Source organism: Tachysurus fulvidraco, chromosome 17 (assembly GCF_022655615.1).
Source record: "Tachysurus fulvidraco isolate hzauxx_2018 chromosome 17, HZAU_PFXX_2.0, whole genome shotgun sequence".
Classification (NCBI taxonomy): domain Eukaryota; kingdom Metazoa; phylum Chordata; class Actinopteri; order Siluriformes; family Bagridae; genus Tachysurus; species Tachysurus fulvidraco.
Genome location: NC_062534.1, coordinates 11,583,907 through 11,607,390, shown reverse-complemented (window position 1 = coordinate 11,607,390; position 23,484 = coordinate 11,583,907). Strand labels below are relative to the sequence as shown.

Here is a 23,484-nt window from a genome sequence, read left to right as displayed (position 1 = left end):
TAAACAGAACAGTATCAGCATAGTTCAGCCTGACATGCAGCAACACAAACACTCTGAGCTGCCTCCAAGTACAGTATACTGTAGTGTATCACATCTCTCTCTCTCTCTCTCTCTCTCTCTCTCTCTCTCTCTCTCTCTCTCTCTCACACACACACACACACACACACACACACACACACACACACACACACACACACACACACACACACACACACACACACACACACACACACACACACACACAGGTGCCCACTGAAAGTATATAGTTGGAGCTATTTTTTGACAAAACCATGATAATATGCACTAGACACCTTTTCACACTTTCCCACTTTTTTACCTTTGACATTTTACTAAGCATAATTATGGCTGCTAATGTTTTCATATTTTCAATTATTTCAATTATTTATTAACAAGTTAATTGCATTCACAGTGTTGAATATTTAACAAAACTTTAAAATTAATAGTAGAGAAGAAAAGTCATGGATGAAAATGGGCAGAAATTTAAATATCACACACTAGAAGAAGGACAGGAGCACTGAGCCATCTTATTATACTAATGAATGTCTGAAATAATTAGTGACAGGAGTGAGTGAGTGACTTAGTGAGCAAATTAATTAAGGAATAGATGAACAAGTGAATGCATAACAGATGAGTGATCATGGTTGGTTGGTGTCTCCAGTGAAAGCCTACTTATCTGAGCTGGTGGCAGCTGATAAAGGCTTTGTAGTGCCACTCACCTCTGCTCTGTCACTGCTGCCTAATCACTTTATCTCTGTCTACTGTAGGCATCATCATTCTCAAAGAACCCAGACTTCTTTGTCTGCTGGCCCTCTGTGTGTGCGTGTGTGTGTGTGTGTGTGCACATAAGCAAGCTTGATGTGTCTCTGTGATGTATTTCAGCAGTGTAATGAAATTTATGGAACCTTCTAGAATAGGACCAATAACCCTATTAAATCATACCATCCTCCTCTCTCCGAAAGCTTCTTTTGATTTCTTGAGGTAAGGGAAGAACTAAAAACTGAGGCAAACCTGTTCTCCATAGAAGGACATGGTGAGTTAGAGAGATGCATGGGTGGACGGGTGGCTTTTGGACAGTGTCTGAATTCTGACATTTTTCTGCCTTTGATAACCATCGCCCCACCGTCCACCAAGCTATGAAAGGAGTGCAGAGTGTGGGATGGGAGGATGAAGGAGTAATGTCAGCTGTCAATCATCCTGGTAGGCCTTATAAACCTGATAGACAGACAAAGAAGTAACCTCTGACCCATGGGCCTCCATCTTCCCCCACACTTTAATTCCCCTTTACCCGGTCCAGTCTATAGTCCGATTCTGTCCCAGTTTGTCCCATTTTTTTCAGATGAAGTAGAACACAAGTGGATGACTATATATTTCATTCAGCTGCTGTGGAAGTCTGACTGTATAAAATGTCATAACTACTTGTTTTATACTTTTGATGTTGGTTTTGACTTTGTGTATAATTTTATAGATTTTATAGATATGTACATATCTTTTAAAATCTGGTGCAATCCAGGGAAATTATATGTGAAAACTGAGTGCGATTTGAGTGGGGTTTATTTAGGAAGCATGTGAAAGTGATCCACTCCCACAGCTAGGTGTTGAATAACATGATTGGTTGGACATAACACTACTTCCTGTTTCAGGTTTCACAATGCTGGGGAAAGTCATGTTGTGGTCTCTAGCCTTCATTATAAATGGAGCAAAGACAGAATTCAATTGCAAAATTGCAAATATTTTAAATTTATAAAAACACAGAATTATGCTTTATATGAACAGTTTAGCAAATGTTAAGAAAAGCTAACTCAGTTAATAAATACATGTATTTAAAAAAACAAGGAAATATGTTAGAATGCAAATATTTACTTCCTTTTTTTGCACAACACAACAGCTCATAATTAAGTAAGCCCAGTCAAATATTTGGGCCTAGTATGAAAATGCACACATTCTTTCTCTAGATATCTTCCTCGCTCAGTAAAGTAGTAATGTACTGTGACTTGGGTGATATTCCTGTTCCTTCTAATGTCCACCCTTTCTACCTATTTTCCGTGTCTTTTGCCCCACTGGTTTCTTCTTTAACAGGCATGTACATTGACACATACAAGAAGGGTGCATCAGCTATATATGGTTGAAATGACAATAAAAGCTTCTTGACTCTTGACTTGAGTAAAAGGCATCTGTAATGGGCTTGGAACAGGTTCCTGTGAGACAGGACGTTCCTAGTCTTTGAATTGAGAGGCACAAACAAAAAATCACACAGATACCCATTCACCTTGAGCAAATAGTTCAGGAAACAATGGGCAGCAGTGGCACCTAACAGATACAAATTACAGTGTCCCCTCTGACTCATACAGATACTGATGTTGCGCAGGGTGTTTTCTTTTTAAAATCTTTCTTCTGGGACACACTTATAGGTGTCACCAGTATAGAATAATCTGTATTCATAATATGGTTAACTTTATTCTTATTTAAATAAATATATATATATGCATCCTGACTCTCATTCCATCCTGGTTGAAGAGGACAAGGTGAGAAGCTGAGACCACTAGACATGTCAGAGCAGAGCAGATGGGTAGAAATGCAGACTAAGAGAAATACAGAGGTGAGCAGGGGAGGAAAGTTTGCTGTTGCATCCTTCTTCTGTCCAACAGAGCTTCAGTACAGCCTCCAGCAGCTAGGGTCCTGAAATGATAGCTTGAGTGTGTGTGTGTGTGTGTGTGTGTGTGTGTGTGTGTGTGTGTGTGTGTGTGTGTGTGTGTGTGTGTGTGTGTGTGTGTGTGTGTGTGTGTGTGTGTGTTGGGGGACAGGGGGTGATACTGGGGTTTGGGTAAAAATACAGCTCTGTTATCATTGTTTTGACCCCAGGCACGGCCAAGCTGTTTCCAATTACACCATCGGATCGGGTGGCAAGTATTTTATATGGTTTAGTAATTGACTATAACTGCACCCTTAACGTCAACCAGGTGTACCACTGGAGTGTGCAAGATTAGCCCTGAGGTCCTGCAGGCCGAGTGTGTGTTTGTGTGTGTGAGTCATGCCAGGTTTCGGCACTGTGCTCTGATTTGGCCCTGCAGGAGCTGTACGGAGATTGGCCGTGACTTATTGTAGGGTTCCTGCTCTGTACACTAAGGCTACAGGAGGGTGTATGTGGCGCCAGGCCCAAGTGTAGGTGTGTGTGTGTATGTGTGTGTGCTTTAAGGAGCCTGGTTAACTATGTTCCCACTTTTTTACGAGCTGTGCTAAGCTGCTGCTGTATATTTGTGTTAGTCATGCTCCCCTACTGAGCAGAGCTACTTGGCCCAGTGCAGGATCCATGAGTGCTATATTTTTCTCGGGCCACACATGGGGGCTCAGCAGAAAACGGCTTACACACCGACCACTGAACAATAATAACATGCTGGCACGCACTCACCTGCAAAGTAGAAGCAGAAGGCAGCTTTACAAGTGCCCTCTCTATCCCTCCGCTGTTATTGAACCATCCAGCACTCTGACAATGGAAACCAAAAGCCAACCCATAGTAAAGGTGAGTTTGGATCCTTAAATTTAAAGATTCCTCATTGGAACCTGCCCAAAGAGCTGCCCTAGAGTTCATAGTGGATGAAGGGAGGAAGTGCACTAAGTAGTTCATTAGCAATTTAAAGTGTGTGCCCAGAAAAGGTCCAAAACCAACATTCAAACCACAGTGATGTAAAGAACCAACCCAAAGACAGGCCAACAGAAGTTTAGTCCATTTTTGGATACATTTGACACAAGTGGTACAGTCACAGTGATGACAGTACTAATGGCCACAAAGTGATGACAACATTGATTTTTAAGTGATTTTTTATCTTCATCTGTCCAGGCTCAATAAAGCTGTGCCCATGATAGACTCAGATTAGTGTTCTCGTTTGTCAACCACAGCAACATTCTATGTTTTGTACATGCTGAGATACTTTTCTGCTTGCCACAATTGTAAAGAGTGATTATTTGAGTTGAATAATAGCTCAAACCAATCTGTCCATTTTTCTCTTCCCTCTCTTATCAACAAGGAGTTTCCACCTACAGAATTGTCACTTGCTCTGTGTTTTTTGTTTTGATTCTTTGTAAACTGTAGAGACTATTTTATATGAATTTCCCAGGAGATCAGCATTATCTAAAGCACTCAAGCCAGCCCACTATTTATTTTGATTTTTATGTTATCTTTAACAGAAGCTGTAGCTACATGATTTTTTTGCATTTGCTAACTGTAGAAAGGTGCAGTTGCACTGGTGGTCCTAATACAGTGGATGGCTGGGTATATATGTGTGTATAAATTGTATATACATTTCTTAGCACTTTTCATGACAGAGGAGGAGCATGCTGGCAAAAGATTTGGTTGTTTATTGTACAAAAAAGGGAAAGTAAACCACCAATTAAATATACATATACATTGATACTCTAATTGCACATTGCTAGTCCCTCCCCTTAGGTTTCAAACCTTAGGTCACTGATGGGAGCACAGTTTTTGTTTATGCTGTCACTGCTTTGTGCAAAGGTTCTTAGTCAGCATTTCACACAGGCTAGAAAAGTTAATAAAGGTTAAACGTGTAGTCAAGGTGATAGTTTCCATATATTTATTCAATATATTAAGACCTTCAGACTACATGCTTTAAACATTTCCAGAGATACAGTATGTGACCTCAGTGTTATCATGCATGCAGCTGTGTAGCCTGAACATAAGGCAGATAAAGGAGAGAGGAGAGAATGAGAGCATGAATGGCATGCTTGTTTAAAGCCGAGGAATAGAAGGAGGAAGGAAAGGTGCATCATGGCCTTGCTACTGATGACACTGTAGAACAAACATATTTGCGAGCACATTAGAGCGCTTTCAACAAGCGCATTAATGTCACGTCATTAAGACTCACGCACTGTTTGACTTTGATGCTATAGTATGTAAGGAATGGGGAAGAAAGTAAACAGTAAAGGGTAAAATGGACAGAGGCAGAGAAAGAGAGAGAGAGAGAAATGAGAGAAGAAAAGTGGGGGGCAGAAAGCGAGTGATGGATTGCAGCATGCTATAATGGGTCCAATTTGTGACTCTTACAGGGAAGCAAAATAAATGTTATTTTTTTATCCAATCAGGCAAATGATCCAGTTTCAATTGTTTGTGTTATTCAATAATCCACCGCTGTCGTTGATCATTCTCTCTAATGTGCTTTTTGGCCATTTGACAGTAGGATGGGCGTGATGGGCGATTTGATGGGCAATGTGTATGCCCAGTGTATGCGTGTGTGTGTGTGTGTATGTGTGTGTATGAGAGAGAGAGAGAGAGAGAGAGAGAGAGAGAGAGAGAGAGAGAGAGAGAGAGAGAGAGAGAGAGAGAAAGTCGGTGGGTATGGGCATGTGGTTGTGTGTGTGGACGGGGCAGAGTATTTTTAATGATACAATACATGCTACATGGATGGTTAAAAAGATGGTGGGGGTTGCAGTTGAAGGGAGAATGAGATGAGGTCTGCCAGCATTGTAGTGCTTGCTCCGATTCTTTGCTAATTAAAGCAGTGACTTCAGAAATGCATTAATAACCATTAATTAGGGGGATGCTATTTTCAACATAATTTGCTAATTAGTCGAAGGGATTGTGTCGAGGATGGGACTAATTATTGGTAGGCTGGAGTGATAGACACTTGTGACTTGAGTAAAAATCACACCATTATGAGGCCCACGAGTACAGCGGTGAGCCAGCCAGAAAATCTTAATGACTACCAGAGATTTTAACAGGCTTTATTTATATGCACAGTATACTCATATATACAGATACAGATTTAAAGACCAGGAGATGCCTCCACTTAATGTTTTACAATGACTCCTCCTCTCACATTGTGTCATTTCCTACAGTATGACCTTTATGGCCTACAGATGCACAATCAGTTAGGCTACTTTCAGCCTAAAATTAGAATGCCACACAAGCTTTAAATAATGCCATGCAAGCTTTTGCCTTTAGGCCATTTTTAGGCCAGACTTCAAATAATGTGGCTGCTGACAATTGGACCAGTTTACTACTCACACACATTGATTTGACTACAGCTTGCCTTCCTAAACAACATGGCTCAAAATCTTATTAATATCAGAGTAGTATGTAATTGTAAAATACACTTCTACTTAACACAGGTTCTAGCTCTGATCAAGGCTTTTACAATGTTACTTCAGGACCATTAGAACTTTTCCCACTGATCTCTTTAATAGCAGCCTCCATGTTAGAGCTGGGGAAGTCATATGGCTGTTTCAGGAATTCCTGTTTGGGGCTTTAATTCCTACTGTAAGTGTGTGGAACATTTGAAAGAAGAGAAGAGTGCTTCTCCGAGACAAATGGAGCAGGATGGCTATTTGCTTGGTTAAGAAAGGATGGGCTGTGGCAGAGACTGTGTAATTGGAGGCTGGCATGTAGAAGTGCTTTTTAAACACTGTTGTTGCCGCCCTCCTCAGGCTGAGAGGTCATGGGCAATGTACATGAATATAGATGATATGGAACAATAAAGTGTAAGATTCCCCAGGGTAAGAGTTTGGGTAGGTCATTTCCTGGTTATTAGTTTCCTACATACACTTCCTATATACTCTTCCTGCAAATGCAAGATTGATTGTAACTGATTAATTATTTTATTTAGTTTTTGCTCCTCCTGGTCATTTTCAAACAATATTGATTATGAAACTCTGCAATCTCTCTCTCTCTCTCTCTCTCTCTCTCTCTCTCTCTCTCTCTCTCTCTCTCTCTCTCTCTCAGATAGGCCTTTACTTATCACAGTTAATGACTTCCAAACACTCCATCAGCATGTGGCCTTACCCTTGTTTCCAAACACGGTAACTGCTCTAATTAACTACAGTCCCCTTCTGTTTCAGTACCCCAGAACACTCACACACTCACACACACACACACACACACACACACACACACACACACACACACACACACACACACACACACACACACACACACACACAATTATTACTATGCTTGTGCAGACCATCCATTGTCATCTATTTTATTTATTATAAATATTAACAAAATAATGTTCTTATTGCTGTATTTATATCCATGCCAAGCTATTAAAACTATTAAAACATCTACCACACACACACACACACACACACACACACACACACACACACACACACACACTTGGTGTGAATGTTTATGTTTTAGCTGAATAAAATGAATATATTATAGAACTTGGCGAGAATGAATGATGGATGATATCAGAATATTGGGCATACTTCTTGCTGGAAATACATGATGTCCTCTTAAAATGCTTACTCTAATATTTAGTCAAGGACTTGTGCACAAGCAGCTAGAACACACTTGGAGCATGAACGTGCAGCACTGAGACCAATAAAGTGTGTCTCAGCAAATTCACATAAGTTTTATTCGGTGTGTGTGTGTGTGTGTGTGTGTGTGTGTGTGTGTGTGTGATGGGGTGAGTGGGTGTGTGTAAAGGGGGAGAGAAAGACTGGTAGATAGGTTCAAGGATGGGCTTTCTGCTGGATAAACAGGTCTCAAGGTTCAACTTTTTAGTTGTAGCAGCCCTGCTGAGGGCCGGTCTGACCTCATAAGTTTATTAATCACTTTTTAAAAAAATTAATTATTCAGCACAGGCTTTCTGATGTCTGAACTGCCCCTGTGTCTAAAGGGGCCCTTGCATCCTCTTCTTCGGCCTCCCTATGAAGACTACCATTCCACTAAACTTGATGCACCATCATCTCGTTAATCAAATTAGTTATAAACCAAAATTGACAGTTTTCATTAATTATAAAGGATTATTCTAATTGCGATTCAAATTTATTCATTTAGAACAGACGGCATTCGGTAATATTTCAGAACATTTGCATATTAAATGGAGAGGGTGGTTGATTAAGTATGGTAATGTATGCACGGTGCCTTATTTCGCTCCTGCTGGGCCATATGTGGCATGGTGGCGAGGGCAGGTGAACGCTCCAGAACGTGTTTAATTTGTTTGACAAACATGGAGGGAGACACAACATGTCCTCTGGCACCCTACGCTCCAGTCACCCCCGTGACCCCCGCCTGCACATTTAGCTTTAGTTCCTGCTTTACCTTTAGCTACAAAGCTCAGGCCTGTACCACTCAGGCAACGTGTGTGAGATTCTTTGATGAAAGGAGTAATGTTTACAATAGCTTGTTAAGGGCAAATGCAGACTTTAGTGTGTGTGTGTGTGTGTGTGTGTGTGTGTGTGTGTGTGTGTGTGTGTGTGTGTGTGTGTGCGCGCGCGTGTGCGTGTGTGTGTGTCAGTAATGTGATAAACATGAAGTACAAGAACACTGCATGTCTTCTTTTCTCTTTTTTAAGCTACTGAGACATTGAGTCAATTTGTTCCTAGTATTTTTTGGCATCATATTGTCTTTTAAACTGCAGTTTGTTATTTTACTTTCTTGCGTTTAAATGTTGCTTATACTCAATGAATGCAGAAAAACAAAATGAAGACATCATTTTTACATAACACCTCGAACAATTTGCCCTTCTGTGCTCTGGTGCCTTCTGTCAAGTTATATATAGCTAACAGTATGTCCTCCTAATTCTGTATATGTTTAGTCGAAGTGGATGTCTATACATCATTCCCCAGTGAAAAAAAACTGCATCCCCTTATTGCCATTGCTCAAAACACACAAAATTGAACAGATTTCACGCAGCTGGTTCTCTTTGTTAGCCGAGTCCCACAGCAATAAAAGCATTATTAGATTCCTCACTCGAGGTCAACTTCTTAGCTAGGTTTGTATTTGACCTCTGCCCCATGTGTGTCTTTGTGTGCTGGACTGTTTGAGACTGGACATGCAGTAGCTGTTTATGTTTATGTCAGTATAAATGCTGCTGCTAGGGTATTTTTGTTTGTAATGATGTTGAAACAACGGCTGCTTAATGTCACTTAAAGGCAGGCCAGTGACAGAGACATCCGTCATCGCTTATCCCTACAGGGTAAAAGGTGGGAATGGACCATTTTTGGGTGTATGCATATGCAGTTGGCCAGAACTCATTGCCATGGTGGCACACACAGCTGTGAAAGGCCCAGTGTGAGTCCCGTGACTGTCATCACTCTGTCTGGCTCAGATTTATGGGGGTGGCTTTCGGGAGGAAGTGTTTCAATCAGCCATGCCTGCCAAGCATGTCCATCATTCTGACAGCCCTTTTATTTATTACTACATATGGTTAACATCCCACTCCACACACACAGAAACACACATGGAGACATTTCACTCTCAGCTGTGCATTTCCCATAATCTAGTTGTCATAATATTGTTTTCGGTTTCCTAGCCTTTCCCTTTCCTGGTCTACTATCATGTCAGGCTTGCCCCTCTGCGACCCCGGCTCAATTTCATCACTCTGGTTAACCAGAAGAAAAGAATACATGTGGGTGAATGTGGGTGAGCTCTGTGCTTGGAGACAAATTAGAGATTTCAAATATTTCAAATATTTCTTGTATGATCGTTGAATGAGCATAAAATATTAGAAGAAATATAGGGACACGGGTTTTAAAGAGGAAACTAGGCCTCCAATTTAAACTGTACCTAATTTTTTTCACACTTGTTACCTGACTTGGTGGTAGACTCACACTTTCCCACATACAGCCCCTGCCTGGATGGAGACAAGAGCATGAGCTGTACTAGCATGCATATCCATTTGTTCTGAGAAATATTTAAAGACAAGGTGGCGTGGAATTACCAGTCATGGTGCAGGACTAGGCGGAGAGTGTGTGCTGATAAATTTTTCAGCACAATGAGATGTTGTGGTTGAATAATACATTGCACTTTAAATTGGTATGGGCCACTATAGAGGTGTTTCCTCTCTAAAATGTCACAGGCACACTCTCTGCAGCAGGACCACAGACTCAACGTGAAGTATGATAACAGAAATTTCCTCGAAGAACTCCTAGAAAAGTTTTATCTCATATTTACTTGTCTGATGCTATTTCTGGATTTTAGTTCTTGATTTAAAAGTCGTGTTAACATCACCAGTGTGCATGATGTGTGTACAGTAGATGTTCTCTCACATGCCACAGTAATGTAGTTAATGTTCTGCAGTGTATGACAGTGCACACATTTGATCAAACTCAGCTTAGCGTGTCTGTTGCACTTTATCACACTTGTGTCTTTTCTCTGGGATTTTATCTCTCTCTCTTTCTCACTTGATTTTTTTTTATTCGTTCAGTGACCCCACTGTTATATTGAGCCCTTACAGATGGCCTTGGCTCAGATAGCATCTGCCTCTTCCCATCCATCACATTCAGTGGCTATGTGGAGCTGCTCGGCTGGAGCTCGGGCGCACATGCCAGGCTCTAGCGGCCACAACTCCATCTACTCTGCCAGTCTCGGCTATTGTCATATGGCTGGATCTTGAGTGGCGTTTGTGTGGAGCTCAGAGTGGGAATCTGAGCTGAGACCGAAGGTTATTAATGGGTTTCCACTGCTGATGGCGTGGCCCCCAGGGGTCAGCCTGGCACGGGACTCCACCTCATAAATCTCCTTCAATAACATGCCAGCAATGGGGGAAGGAGTCAGCATGGAAACAAGGGAGTCAGGCTGAGATGAAGTGTCAGTGATGCATAGCCGACATGCCATGCTCGCAGGTAGCAGCTTCCTTTCTCTGGTTTTTTTTTTAGGAGCACAGGACCAGAAGCAGGAGAGCATGGTGTATGGGAGAAAAGTGTAAACAAACAGTATCCAATGATAAAGAAGGGATATGACAGCTACTGGAGGGATGTACTACTATTGGTGGCCATTGTAATGAGACACAGGCTCTGAAATATTGCTAAAGACATACTTTACCAGATAAGAAGATCAGTTGGAGATAGCTATAGTGGTGGAGGAGATGGACTGCAAGAGGAGTGTGTGGTTTGAATTAGAAGCCTCCCCTGAGGTCAGTCAGCGTCTGATGCTGGACCTGTGGACAGCTGAGTGATGATGTGCATGTGCTTCTTAGGCTTGTGTTTTCTGTCCTGAGAAATTCCCATGCTTTTAATCCATTTACTAAAAATTAAATGCACTATATACTGTACTTAATATTTAAAGTTCTCAAAAATAAAGGACAAAATGAAAGAAATAGCATTGTCAGGCCTCATGTTATAGAGTGTGAATGTTAGTCCTCAGGGTCAAATTGCAGCCAGGCTTTTGGTTGCTTGATTTCTCTCCTAAATCTACAGACAGCCCCAGGCCTTTCACTACACAGCAACCTGTATCTCTCTCTGTGTCTCTGTCCTTTTCGCTCTCCCTCAGGCTTCGCTCTGGGTCTCTCTGGTTGTATGCTGTGGTTGTGAGCGAGAAGAAGATTGTTATATATTAGTTTAATAAATCCAAAGACAAATGAAGCCCCCCCCCCCCCCAAGCCCAACGATTGCCGGAAAAGTCTGTATTACACACTTCATGAAGCGAATTAGTGGTGCAGCACAACAAGCAGACATGTCGCTTTTGTTCAGAGGATGATCTACATGGTGGAACCCATTTCTCAGGCGGATAAATCTCACGGTGTGCCGTGACTCGGCCCTCCCCAAGTAAATAGTGTAAATAATGAAAGCCCCTGCCAGTAGTGCTTGAGGAATGACTTCATCCTTCCCTAGCTATTTATACAGCCCGTCAGAAAGGAACCGAAAGGAAATAGACAGAAGAAAAGATGCAAAAAGAAACCACCGTCTGATTGGATAATGAAAGAGTCCAGCTAATGCCTCCTGGCTAATAGAGATGAAGCACCGCTTCAGTGTCCGTATGTGCGTGTGTATAAGAGCTTTTAATTGAGAGGTGAGAGGGATGGCTCGTTCAGGTTAACTCCATTCTTCAAGTGCCATTAATATGGATCAGATAAGCTCTTTAAACAGCACACTGCCTGGGTGACAAGACATGCTCTATTAATACCTTTAAGATTAATTTTAATAATAGATCTTAAGATTAATTACAATAATTTAGAGAAAAATGCCAACTTATTTGTCATTAACATAATTTATAGCATATAAGCAAATAAATTAAGAAAAGAAATGCTTTTTTATTTAGTGCTGTGATCATACGAAGTATATAATGAAATTAATTTAGAAAGAAATGTTACAATGTAGAAGGTTTTACCCAATAATTTAGTGGTTAAGGTGTTGGGCTACCAATCGGAAGGTTGTAAGTTCGATTCCTGCTGCCACTGCTGGGCCCCTGAGCAAGGCCCTTAACCCTCAATTGCTCAGTTGTATAAAAATGTAAGTCGCTCTGGATAAGGGCGTCTAATAAATGCTGTAAATGTAAATTTATGTAAGGAATGTTAAGTAAATTCAGAGCTGATTTACACAATCTCATGCAGATTTACTGGGCTTTCCTATTCAGATCATGCTAATCAGTTGTGCATAGTTCAGTACTCTGATGTTGCCAGATAGTTTTTTGCATACATACCTACATAGAAGCAGGGGGGCTGAGAAAGAAAATAGGGATGTACAAGGGATATGACAGCTGCTGGAGGGATGTACTATTGGTGGCCATTGTAATGAGACACAGGCTATGAAATATTGCTAAAGACATACTTTACCAGAGAGGAAGATCAGTTGGAGATAGCTATAGTGGTGGAGGAGATGGACTGCAAGAGGAGTGTGTGGTTTGAATTAGAAGCCTCCCCTGAGGTCAGTCAGTGTCTGGTGCTGGACCTGTGGACAGCTGAGTGATGATGTGCATGTGCTTCTTAGGCTTGTGTTTTCTGTCCTGAGAAATTCCCATGCTTTTAATCCATTTACTACTCACATTGTTTGGCTTTATTTTTAGTAGAGAATAGTCCTTGATGTAATTATCACATCAATCACTTTAATGTAAATCATAACTTTATATAAAAAAGGTAAGCAATGTCGCTAAGATTCTATTCTTGTGTATAAACATGCATACATGCATACATACAGTACATACATACAGTACATACATACATACATACATACATACGTACGTACGTACATACATTTAAGTTGTATTTTTATCATTTATAATACTCTTTATGTGTCAGAATTTTTGTGTGTAATGTGGCATGTCATCACTTTAGAGTGTATTTACGGGCCAAATCTAAGCATGCCATTTTGTGGTTCCATCAAACTGACACACAGGTGCTGGACTTAATACTGCTCTTCTGATACTGCACAAGAATAATGTGGTTAAGTCCAAGCAAAACGTACAATTATCCAAGCTGTTTGTGATCGTGTTATCCAATAAACTCCAGATGACTTGTCTAAGCCACATTTTATACTATTACATTCTTTAATTTTTGTCTTGTTCCATCATCAGTCATATAAAATATTCTTCATTTTCTTTTATTGCAGAGGTTTGTTCTCCCATTTGCTTTGCAGAACTTCATTGTGCTGATGGCTTTTATCATAGATCAGAATTATCAAACTGAGCATACGGAAACACTGGCAATTATCAAGCTGTTTATTATATCCGGTATAATAATTTTGGTTGCTACAGGGATTACTTAAAGCATATTATTGCTCTGATGTTTTCATCTTTTTGTGGGGGTTGATTGTGTGTTTAATTGTACCAAAGTGACACATAATCCCTATTTTAATTTAATGAAAGCAAGAAAGTGAGATTATTAAAATATGGCTGCATTGCCGGCCAGGGTATATAATCATTTTGGTAAATTTGTGCTGAAAGGCATAGAACCCAGACTCCACTCATTTTGCAGCCATTTACTCCATGAGCTTTGGAGGCTAATTTAATAAAGCTCACCTCTCATTTTATGAAGGAAGAATGTTTTGCACTGTAACCCAATAGAAAGACGTACCAATTTGCTGTACTAATATCTCCAGCACTTCCGGGCTAATGACGCTAACTCCAAAACAGCCTGGAACTAGTAGTTAACGAAAACACTAATGAAAAGGTGATGGCATCATCACAGCCGCAGCACAACTCCTCTGTGCATGTGATGAAGCATTTCTTCTAATGACCATCCTCTACAGCTAATTACACATTGTATTAAAGCATGAAGAGGGTTATCATCTTGTTCCATGAGAGAGGAGGAAGAGACCAACAGTTTTTTTCTGTAAGAGAAGAGAAGAGAAGAGAAGAGAAGAGAAGAGAAGAGAAGAGAAGAGAAGAGAAGAGAAGAGAAGAGAAGAGGTTACACTATGTTGGTCACCTGTCTGCTGTCAAAGCAATTACAGCACCTCCTACTGCTAAATGTTTAAAGTGCACATTAGCATGTGGCGTCGTGGCATCCTGTCCCTGTGATCCCGAGACTGTCACTCGCAGACAGCCGTGAGCTGCCACAAATCACTGGAGACAGCACGCTGTTAAAATCAATATGCCGCAGTTTTGTACCACATCCGCTTGACTGCACCTCGTTGCCTAATATAATTTAAATAATAAATTATCGGGGAGACGATTAGCAGGCGAGAGAGACACTCCAACTCACACTGATGTACACAGCTGCAACAACAAACACATTGCTCTCCCTGTCATTCTCTCAGCATCCTTTACTGTCTTTTTGCCTTATTTTTACTTCAGTTGTCATTTCTAGATTAATTCTAGTCAGTAGTATGTGGTATTAGAGAAAGCATCATATCATACAAATTTAAACAATATGTTCTTTTTCCTTTAGAAAAAGGTTTTCTTTTTCACTCCTAACCTGAAGTGTTATTTAGTGCTAGCTCAGTGGTTAAGACATTGCGATACTGATTGTGAGTTTAAATCCCAGGACCACCAAGCAGCCACTGCTGGGCCCTTTTACTGTATAAAATTAAATGTCACCAAATGACATCAAATGACATAAACATAAATGTAATGTTGGCAAAAATCTGATACTGACCTGATATTGTACAGTTCCCTTCCTAAAAATGCTATTAGATATTCAGTTTAATTTTAAAAATTGTATTGGACTCAGCTTTCATTTTATTGCAAGTTATATTTTTATGTTTATGTTGTGTTTAAAGTAACATACTATACATGCCAGACATGTTTGTGGTGGCATAGTTTTTCAAACATAAAAGAAGTAATTACCCAAAACAAAACTATTCAACTGCTATTCAACCCTCTCGTGTTGTTCCTGATGTTAGTGCAGGTTGATCAGCGTGCAGCATAACTTGATATTCTCTCTACAATGTCTACAGAAAGTTCACTCAAATTGCAAGACAACACTGTCAAACACTATTTGTTTAGTAAAACATAAAGACAGTGGAAAAGTGCAGCTTTAAGATTCTTAAAACTATCAGATTGGGTTCTCATTTAGATCAGAAAGGGATCCCATTAAAAAATTCTATAGCTGTGGTCCTACAGGATTTTTATGTTTTGACCTTTAAGACAATTTCTCCAGGACTCTTATAGAAATGCTTCAAAAAATATAATGTTTCTGACTTCACAAACGTTCCAGCTGTGTTAATGAAAAATAAAATCATTTAATATCAAATATCATTTAATAACATTGTATTCATTTTTCATTAGAAATAAGATGAAGAAAAGTTGTGGTTGTGGATTGAGGCTAAGTGTACATTAAATTCTAACAAGGCAGCTGATGGTACCCTGGCATTTCGTCATCTGCACCTAGCAGAGTGCTTCCAGTCTTCTGTTTAAGGGTTGGCTGCTATCTCTGTGACATTTAAAACTCACCAGGCAAACTCTTCTGCTTTGTACAAATGCTGCAGTTTACTAGGGAAAAAAGAAATGGCGAAGCATCAGTCTCAGACTGTAGGTTATGACAAGGATTATTTATGTCTCTTTACCTTTTGAGAAAGGAGAGGAGAAGTGAGAGATTCGCCACTTTAATTAGGTCAGTAGTAGTAGAAAGAGAGCTCTGGTGCCTACTTGTTTTCTGTGAAAAGGTCTCTGTGTTCTTTGCGTCCTGTCTGAAAGAGACAGGTGAAAGAAAGTAGAAGTGGTACATGTCAATACACTTCTCCTTCCACTCTGAAGGAATGAATTATTTGTGAGTATGCGCAATGACAAAAGGATGTCCCTCATGCACAAAGCCTCACCTGCCATCACATCACAGGCACACAGAGCTGACTCGATCAGACAGACACGCAGGACGACTCGCCAACTTTCTCCTCCCTCTCTCCATCTTGCTCACTCTCAATTGTTGTTTCTTTGGCACCATCATTTCTTGGTCCTTGTACAGTAAATATATTGTCTCTGGATTTTATATCAAGGTGCATATTTGTATTTTTTAAATTTAGATGTGTTTTTTTTTTTTTTTTTTTTTGCTAAGCAGATTCGCAAGCTTAACCCTCACTGGTGATCATTTGCCTTGTATTCCTAATCATTATTCCCCTACGTCCTCTGACTGTGAGCATCTTACAGCTTCACCCTTTTCTTGTTGCACTCACTACTCATTGCTCTGTTCCACTCAAGTGAAAGAAAGATCAATTAGGATTGTTTTACAAACATAAATTAGCCATTTTCCAAGGTAAGAGAGTGTGATTCTGCCCTTTGGGGTAATTTGAAAGAACACTTTAAAGCTCCATTGTTCACACAATAAGTGGTCAAGATAATGATTTCTCTAACTGCTAACCCCCAGTGTTGTCCTCCCCATCATCCCACACTCTTTAGCGCCAACACCCCCAAACACTACCCCCCCCCCCCCAGCCCCCACCACATCTGCTGCTTTTCGCCAAAGGAAAAAAAATCAATCTCTACACCATGAATTATTGAGGTGTTTGCCTACAGCTTCTGAAATATACAAGAGGGTGCTCCAGCTCTTTCTCTCTCTCTCTCTCTCTCTCTCTCTCTCTCTCTCTCTCTCTCTCTCTCTCTCTCTCTCTCTCTCTCTCTCTATCTATCTATCTATCTATCTCTCTCTCTCTCTCTCTCTCTCTCTCTCTCTCTCTCTCTCTCTCTCTCTCTCTCTGTTTCTTTTTAAATCTATGTAAAACGGCTTTCTTCAGACCTCATATTTATAGTTGTTTACAGTCCACTAAAGGGAGGTTATTCTACAGTCTCTATGATCTCCATACAAGGGCTAGGTCTTGAACTACCAGAATGTAATCATGCAAATACTAGGATCATTTTCAGATTAAACATATTTATTTCCATGTGTTATTTTAAAGCTGGGTCTTCATGTAACGCACCCTGTAATCTATCATTAATTTGACAATTACAACCAAGGTTAAGCCTGAGTCGACCATGTTACATGCACAAAGATTTAAACAGCTGTGAAGCAGGATTTTCAATAGATAAATCCACTCCTCTCTCTCTCTCTCTCTCTCTCTCTCTCTCTCTCTCTCTCTCTCTCTCTCTCTCTCTCTCTCTCTCTCTCTCTCTCTCCCTCCAAGCCTTTGACTTATCACATTCTTATCTTTGCTTCAGTACTGTGTGTTGCCATACCAAAATATTTCCTAACATAACAAACCCATGCAGCTGCTGTTACTTTAAGCACAATAATTAACTAAACTGCACTGTGACATGGCTGCTTAGGACACAGTGGCTTTGTAATCACTAATGTTAGCAGTAATGTTCAAATTAAATAAGGCAGTTGTCAGATGACAGTCGTTATCCCTCTTCCTCCAGCAACTCGAGTCTGAATGACAGCTCCCAAAGCCCAAATGTGGTGGCTACGCTGCCTTGCCTGACTTCAGCTATCAATTATAAGCCTGAATATGAAGTGTTTATTATGTAAAATAATTCGCTCATCCACACTGCACTCATCTCCAGGGTTTAGTTTGTCTGTCTGATGTAAAATCTCACTCATCGCTCTCACTCTCTGCATTCTTTCTGTCCCCAACATGTCGTTCTCCTTTATCTTTGTCTATCGCATACACACTCTTAAATCAATGCACTTGAGGAGGTAATGACATGAAGTGGATTGATCACATGAAAACACAGTGAGGAGGGATACAGTAACGTGATGGAGACACGCAAATAAGTTTTCCAGTTCAAGGGCTGTGCAACTGAAAGTTACAAACTGTGTTCTGAGAATTGCATCAAAATGCAGCCATCTTATTTTCTACAAACAGAATATTAATTAAGCATTTTAGTCCTTTAACCTACACTTGGCTCTCTGAAATGTCATTCAAATGATTCTTCATTCTTCATTCAAATGATTCTTTCCCAGTTGTTGCGATTCTAAAGAACGTTTCACAGAAAACACAGCATGACCTCTTGCTAGTACAAATTCTCTCTGTGGTGAAGCTGGTCAGAACAAGTATTTGTTACATGCATTCAGTTGTGGAAAGCTAAGCAAGAGCTCCTTTCCTCATGTGTTATGATAAGCGAATTCTCTTCATATTTTTTTTTCTGAAATAGAAATAGTTCTTGGGTTGCATTTGGCACCAAACTCGCAGGCCGGTGCAGAAATCCAGCCATAGCAAGGAGGGGGGCTTAAGAAGGAGGGGTAAGACATCTGAAAGACCAGCTAAGCAAGCCAGTGATATTTTTACTTTTTTGCCTGGGGTAGATCTTTTCGGAAATCTGTATTGTAAGCAATTTCTGAGCTGTCAGCACCCCATGCTTGCTTTTTGTTTTCCAAAAGGGGGAAGGGAGGGAAAGACATTGTAACTGTCACATTGCTGTGTTCTCTCTGTGTGTGTGTGTGTGTGTGTGTGTGTGTGTGTGTGTGTGTGTGTGTGTGTGTGTGTGTGTGTGCGTGTGTGTGTGTGTGTGTGTGTGTGCGTGCGTGCGTGCGTGCGTGCGTGCGTGTGTGTGTGTGTGTGTGTGTGTGTGTGTGTGTGTGTGTGTGTGTGTGTGTGTGTGTGTGTGTGTGTGTGTGTGTGTGTGTATGAATTTAGTTTTGTTATCATCACATTTAGATGTTATCATTTCCTGTTGTTTACTTTTTTGTTCTTAGTTCTGTGTCTGCTTGGCCTGCTTGGTAAGGACATGTGGCATGTATTTTTGAAGTGTTAGCAAATAGTTGTTGTTTTTTATTTTTTTTAGTGAGTAACTATATGTAAGTCAAAGAGTCACCAGGAGCAGACAGGGAGGCACAGTGTGGCTGGCAAGCTTCGACACTGTTGCTTCAAAGATTAGGCCATCACTCTTCAGCATGGTGTCCTGTTACTCAATTAGCCACGACCTGCATGACACATTCGAAACAACTGCAGCATTCCTGCTATACCCATAGCACTGGAGTAATGGAGAGCTGGGTGCCTAACTACATCAGGAACACTTTAAGATGTTTCATGCAGATCACTCTTAGGTGAACCAGTACAGCCAATGAAGATAAAGACAGAGTGGTGCAAGGTGACAAGAGACAGGCAGGCTAAGAACACGAACATGAAGAAGGATATCTAGCTATAGGAGTGTAGCAAGTTGAGTACGCTCCATGGTGAGAATTGGTAACACTGTGTCTCTTAGGACTAAATCTCTCTCTCTCTCTCTCTCTCTCTCTCTCTCTCTCTCTCTCTCTCTCTCTCTCTCTCTCTCTCTCTCTCTCCCTCTGCATCCCCCTCACTCTGTGTTAACCTTCATAAAATATTCATGCTGGTTGTGCTCAGTGCCATAATTGCCATCTCAGCCTCTGAATAATTGATGGCCAGTGCCGTCAACTTGGTCTCATTTACTGAGGGTGTGGGTAACACCATACTCACACATGCCACATGCTCCAATGCCACACTGCTGCATTTAGTGCTGACATTAGATTAGCACATGCTTTCTATCTGCTCTGCTAACATTCATTCTTCACAGCCCACACAGCTATAGCAAGCAATTTAAGAAATGATGGTTGCTATTTAAGCAGCTAGACAGTAGTAACTCAGCGTAAATGAGGTTTAGAATTAAAAATGATTGTTTTTTTTATATGTGCCTTTAAGAAACTCTGAGGGTTATTTTATACATGGGTCAAAGAAGTGTTTTTTGCGTTCATACACAGTCCACACCACAGTTTCATTTCCTAATATTTCTATTTTTCAAACACAAAAAAGACAGTCAGTGACATCACCAACATCCTCCATGGGTGAAAGTATCACAATCCACCGAATGAAGACCATGACCCAGGATACAATCCACTCATCAGTAGTTAGTGTTTTTTACTTTAAGATCCAGTGACTAGATCCGACGCTGTCATTGCCTTGGCCAGGGCAGAGAACTAACTCAGCTACTGAAGGGTTAACTCTCAGTGACTGTCCCAAGCCTGTCCCTTTTCTTTGTTATGTCAGGAAAGGCTTCCGCATATAACCAATGCCAGAATCAAAATATTGTGGATCTGATAATTTGCTGTAGTGACCCGAAACAGGGAGCAGCCGAAGGACAACAACAAAAACTTTTATTTAGCTAAAACTTTGTTAGCTCAAAAAGTGTGTAAAAGTGTAAAATTGCTTTGATGTATGCTTATGTTTCAGTCTTGGAAAAATCAAAAGCAATTAGAGGTGAAGTTCAACATCTCTGCACATACAGATGTGATCCTGTGTCAGAGGTCAAGGGTTGAGGATTATATTAACCCCTGTGACTACAGCCGTATGCCCTCCTGCTTGTCATTTCTTCCTTATTCCTCTTTCTGTATGTGTTCTTCATTGTGTCTTTCTTGTGTTTGCATGTTTGTATACCCAGATATTCTCTTTCTCATAGCTGTCAATTTTACTATGTAGAATATATTTGCTGGATATTATACACAAATATGAATATGTCATGTACAGGAACATGTTTAGTAGGTCACATTGTGTTGTCCAGCTCTTTCCTGTTATCCAAACCTAGGACCCACTTTATCCTCCACTAATTGGAGTGCTCTTAATCAGTCTGCCATCCAATTGCTTCTTTTGTGAAACAGACTTTGTGTATTTTAATAAACATAAGACATGTGAATGTGAAGGATCTCTCCAGTGCTGTAGGGATCGATAATATATACACATTACACTCCTTGTTTCTGAAGTGTAGGATAAAGTGTGTGTACGTGTGTGTGTGTGTGTGTGTGTGTGTGCGTGTGCGTGTGCGTGTGCGTGTGCGTGTGCGTGTGCGTGTGCGTGTGCGTGTGCGTGTGCGTGTGTGTGTGTGTGAACAGTGCAAGCATGAGACACAAAGGTGTAGGAAAGTTATTGTCCACACACCCTGGTTTTTGCAGGGGATTTAGTAGGACTGAGCAAGTGTGTGATACGAGTGTTGGGGTTAAGCTGAGTGTTAGAAGGAATGGGTACACTCTCTGTGCTACTGACACACAGGGGCAGCTGAGAGCAAGCGTGAGAGATGGCTAGAGAGATCATGGAGAGCTCAGACAGGCGGCAGCAGTTCAGATTCAGACAGAAACACTGCATGGTTTAGCCTTTACAGTAAACGATATCAGAGAAGGCTGCAGGCATTAATACAGCCAGCCCTCAGGGAAGAATCTGTTTACCTAAACAGCACTGTGCTTAGTTATCTTTGTGGACACATTCACACACACACATTGTCACACACATGGATCAATGAATTACAACATCACTACAATGGATTTCCATCCTATTCATCATATAGAGGTCTTTGACAATGCTTTATATTAAAATTCCATTAACTAACACTATTTACAGCATTTGTTAAAAGGAACAAACACCAACTAATGTTTATTTTATTTGTTTAGTTTATTTATATAAACCATAAGTAATATTAACAGTGTAATTAATGCTTACATTATCTTTTAAACTTATTCCATGTATGCTTCCCTGTCCTTATTCTGGGACTCGTATTCATAATGTATTCATTGTGCACATCCTTTGAACACCCTTAGTACTGTTTGACTTTAAAGTAATTAGTTGTAGAGTAAAGATTTATATTCCAATCTGCTGTCACCCAGAAGAGGATGATTTCCCTTCTGAAACCTCTCAAGGTTTCTTTCTGATGTTTTCTCAGGGAATTTCAGTGGTACTCTCACCTCTGTTTCAGTGGAGATTTAAGTCAACTTTTGGATTGGTGAAAATGTGCTTTGTGACAAGGGCTATTAAAAGTGTTAAAAAAATAAAACTGAATTAAATGTATTCAACTAAAGTTCAGTGTGACTTGATAACTTTATCTAAAACATAGCCAGGTCATTTTCAATAGCAAATCCCTGCACACATGCTCATAATAAATAATCTCTCTATTTGAATAGTTTGTGTGTCTGTCTGTCTGTCTGAATGAGTGAGTGCAGGTATGCTGACATTCTGCCCTCTGCTCATTAGAGCTACTGGAAGAGGAATGAATGTTTCAAAAAAAAGATGACAAAAGAATGAAAGGACGCAAGAAGACGAGTGTGGAATATATAATGACAGCAATATCAGACAGACAGAGATAAAGGCTAGAATCTGTAAATTCCAGCCAGTACACACACACACACACACACACACACACACACACACACACACACACACACACACACACACACACACACACACACACACACACACACACAAACAACAAAAAACAACATCATCAGCACACACACGTGCATATATTAAAGAAAAGGCAATGCACACATGTCTTGTTTGTATGAATATTTATAGGTATGTTTGGGTTTGTGTGAAGACCAAGTGTTGTTAGTGTGCAAGAAATTGGAGATGTTAAGACTACTGTATTGTTAGTAATCACAGGACACGTGGTGGCATGTGACTGAGCCATGGCTGTGTTCTGCCATAGGGCATAATTGAGTGCTTCTTAAAACAGCAGGTGGATGAACACACACTGGTTGTTCACAAAGGTTCAGTAGTAGAAGGGAAAAGGGAAGCATATAATGAGAGAAAAAGAAAAACTACTTAGTTAATTAACAGTGAATATGATAATGGGTAACATGCAAGGAAAAACTGGTCTGTTACAAACACAAAGAGAAAAGCCAAAATATTCCTAAAAATATGTTTAATTAAAGACAAATAAGTGAGAATAATAGAGAATGATGTGAAATGATTTAAGAAATGGTTCTGCAAAATCTCCTATTTTGTCTGTTTTCAAGGCTGAATAATGACTGACATAAAACAAACAAACAAATAAAAAAAGAAACTCTTTAATTTGGCTACTGATAATTTGGTTAAAAATAAGACACTTTTGTCTTGTTTTCTCCTAGCTGATACTCCATGATTCTCATGCAGAATAGATTAGAAACTGATGTCTGTCGGTGCAATGATATTGCACCAGCCATGGCACAATATATTTTGTTATTCTGTGTCTTTTCAGATTTTTCCTAAAGTTCTTCCTGAAGTGCAACCAGAACTGTCTAAAGAATGCAGGGAACCCAAGAGACATGCGACGCTTCCAGGTAACAACTAACACTAAATCTTGTGACTGTGTACATATGGACATTAGGAATATTATATATTAATGTTTATTCATTGGAAAAAAATGTCTATTGGATACCCATTCTGTACTGTACTGTACGTTGCACTGATGGTGCAGTTACTGTCCATCCATCTATAAAAATACAACCAGCCAGACTCAACACAGTTTTTGGCATAAACGAATATTCATTTTCTGGCACTCTTCATGAAAGTGAGCAAAATGAATACACATAAATAAAATATACAGAGTTGATATTTTATGCTTAATTAAATACAGATTATGCAACCAAGAGACTAGAAGAACTGAAAAAGAGAAGTTTTTCAAAGATTGTTTAAGAGAAAATACTATTATGTAAAAAA

At 40.1% G+C, this 23,484-nt stretch overlaps 1 protein-coding gene across 3 annotated transcripts in view; it reads left to right on the top strand.

Annotated features, from left to right (window-relative positions):
* ebf1a (EBF transcription factor 1a) overlaps positions 1-23,484 on the top strand; it is a 101,974-nt gene that overhangs the window by 47,463 nt on the left and 31,027 nt on the right. For all 3 annotated transcript variants that reach the window (XM_027135639.2, XM_027135640.2, XM_027135638.2), the window contains exon 7: positions 23,024-23,105. In XM_027135639.2, the coding sequence (XP_026991440.1) occupies positions 23,024-23,105 (82 nt within the window). The remainder of the gene's footprint in view (positions 1-23,023; positions 23,106-23,484) is intronic.